Below are 1975 nucleotides of genomic sequence, written 5' to 3' on the forward strand. Positions count from 1 at the left end.
GTAGTTTAATACGCTCACTTGATCTGTGGCTCCACTTCATGATTCTTAATAATGACCTTGATGAGCAGTGACTAATTATGTAAAGGTCTCATATTTATCACACTTAGAGATTTTGTTTAGTGTTTTTTGAGTTTCCTTAAACATTTTTGAGTTTCCCTTAAATAGTCCACATTTATCCAATATCATGAAAGCATTCAACTATTTTTTCCTCAAAGGCGTTGTCTTAACTTTGTACCTGTAGTCCTACAATATTCCATTTTAAGACAGCATGTATTCTAGGAAAGGGCAAAAAATGCCAACTCCCATATTTCATAGAAAGCAAAGTCCCCTCCCCTGGTGGCCCTTCCGTGTCTCTCAGCTCAGCCTCTCCTTCCTCAGTGCCCTACCCAGGGCCCCCTTGACCTCTGCGTTCCTCAGGCTGTAGATCAGGGGGTTCAGCATGGGGTTGAAAAGGCTGTAGAACAGGGAGAGGACCTTCTGCTGCTCCTCAGGGTGGCGGGACTGGGGGGCCATGTACATGACGATGGCACTGCCAAAGAAGAGCCCCACCACGCAGAGGTGGGAGGAGCAGGTGGAGAAGGCCTTCCTGCGGCCCTCCCCTGACTGGATCCTCAGGATGGCCAGCAGGATGCGCGTGTAGGATGCCAGCACCCAGCACAGGGGCCCCACCAAGATGAACACACAGGCTGCAAAGATGACGACTTGGTTGAGCCTGGTGTCAGCACAGGCCAGCTTGAGGACAGACAGGATCTCACAGAAGAAGTGGTTGATCTTGTGAGGCCCACAGAAGGGCAGCCTCAGGAGGAGGACTAAATGGACCAGGGCCAGGAGGAAGCTAAACACCCAGGAAGCAGCAGCCAGGATGGTGCACACTCTCCAGCTCATGATGACAGCATAATGTAGGGGGTGACAGATGGCCACATACCGATCATAGGACATCGCCACCAAAATCAGGCACTCTATGTGAGCAAAAGCCAAGTACAGGAATGTCTGCATTATGCAAGGAACAAAGGAGATAGTTCTTTGGTTCACAAGGTTTGCCAGCATCTTTGGGACATTGTTGGAAGCATAGGACATGTCAACTATTGCCAGGTGTGAAAGGAAGAAATACATGGGGGTGTGCAGTCTGGGGTCCAGACAGATAATCCCAAGGATGACCCCATTCCCCAGCAGGGTGAAGGCGTAGAAGACAGAGAAAAGTCCAAAGAGGAAACACTCGAGTGTCGGCTCCACCTGGAAGCCCAGCAGAGTGACCTGGGTGATCCATGTCTGGTTGCCTCCCATGCTCTTCCAGCAGCAGTGAGACCTGGACCAGACAGGAGGCTCAGTGCTGCGGAGCAGAGATGCACGGTAGTTAGTGGAGGTCACCGAGGGAGCATTTGGAAATGTATCACTTAGAATGGATTTGCTAGCATTCATTTTCAGATATGTTCCAGAAACTTACCTGGTTTGATCATAAAAATGAGGGAGGAAAAAACAAAAACCCCATTGCATCAATGGAATAATAAGGGGAAAAGATAATATATACCTCTCTCTGTCTCTCTCTCCATTTTTTCTTTCTTTCTTTTTCTTCTGTATTTTTTTTTCTGTCTCCATGTTTTCTTTCTTTCTTTTTCTTCTGTATTTTTTTTTTTTTTTTTTTTTTTGCCATGCTGGGGATTGAGCCCACGGCCTCATGCATGCTAGGCAAGTGCTCTACACCTAAGCGACATCTCTTGCCCTATGTCTTAGTATAGATAACAAACTATAGGTTAACATGGCAGGAGCTACTGTAGTCTACTCTATATATGTGGGTACATATACATGCATGACACATACGTTGTTTTTGGAGAATTCAAGTATTCTGCCTTCCCCTTCAGGGTGGAGTCATGGTTATTAATGTAGTTTGAAAAGAGGTTTTCCTGACAAAACGCTGCTCTAGGAGGTACTTCATTCCTGAGTGTCCTGCCTCCTGGGTCAAGGTGTGATGTGATGT

The 1975-nt window shown here is 46.9% G+C and overlaps 1 protein-coding gene across 1 annotated transcript; it reads right to left on the minus strand.

Moving 5' to 3' along the window:
* Window positions 1-354: 354 nt before the first annotated feature.
* On the minus strand, window positions 355-1284 carry LOC124991077 (olfactory receptor 2A14-like). Its single transcript, XM_047561777.1, has one exon. The coding sequence runs from the start codon at window positions 1282-1284 to the stop codon at window positions 355-357; it is 930 nt and encodes a 309-aa protein (XP_047417733.1).
* Between the last annotated feature and the right edge of the window lie 691 nt (window positions 1285-1975).

This window comes from Sciurus carolinensis, chromosome 8 (assembly GCF_902686445.1).
Source record: "Sciurus carolinensis chromosome 8, mSciCar1.2, whole genome shotgun sequence".
Classification (NCBI taxonomy): Eukaryota; Metazoa; Chordata; class Mammalia; order Rodentia; family Sciuridae; genus Sciurus; species Sciurus carolinensis.

Coding starts and splice junctions, on each gene's coding strand:
- LOC124991077 (XM_047561777.1), bottom strand. CDS start 1,284: ATGGGAGGCAACCAGACATGGATCACCCAGGTCACTCTGCTGGGCTTC.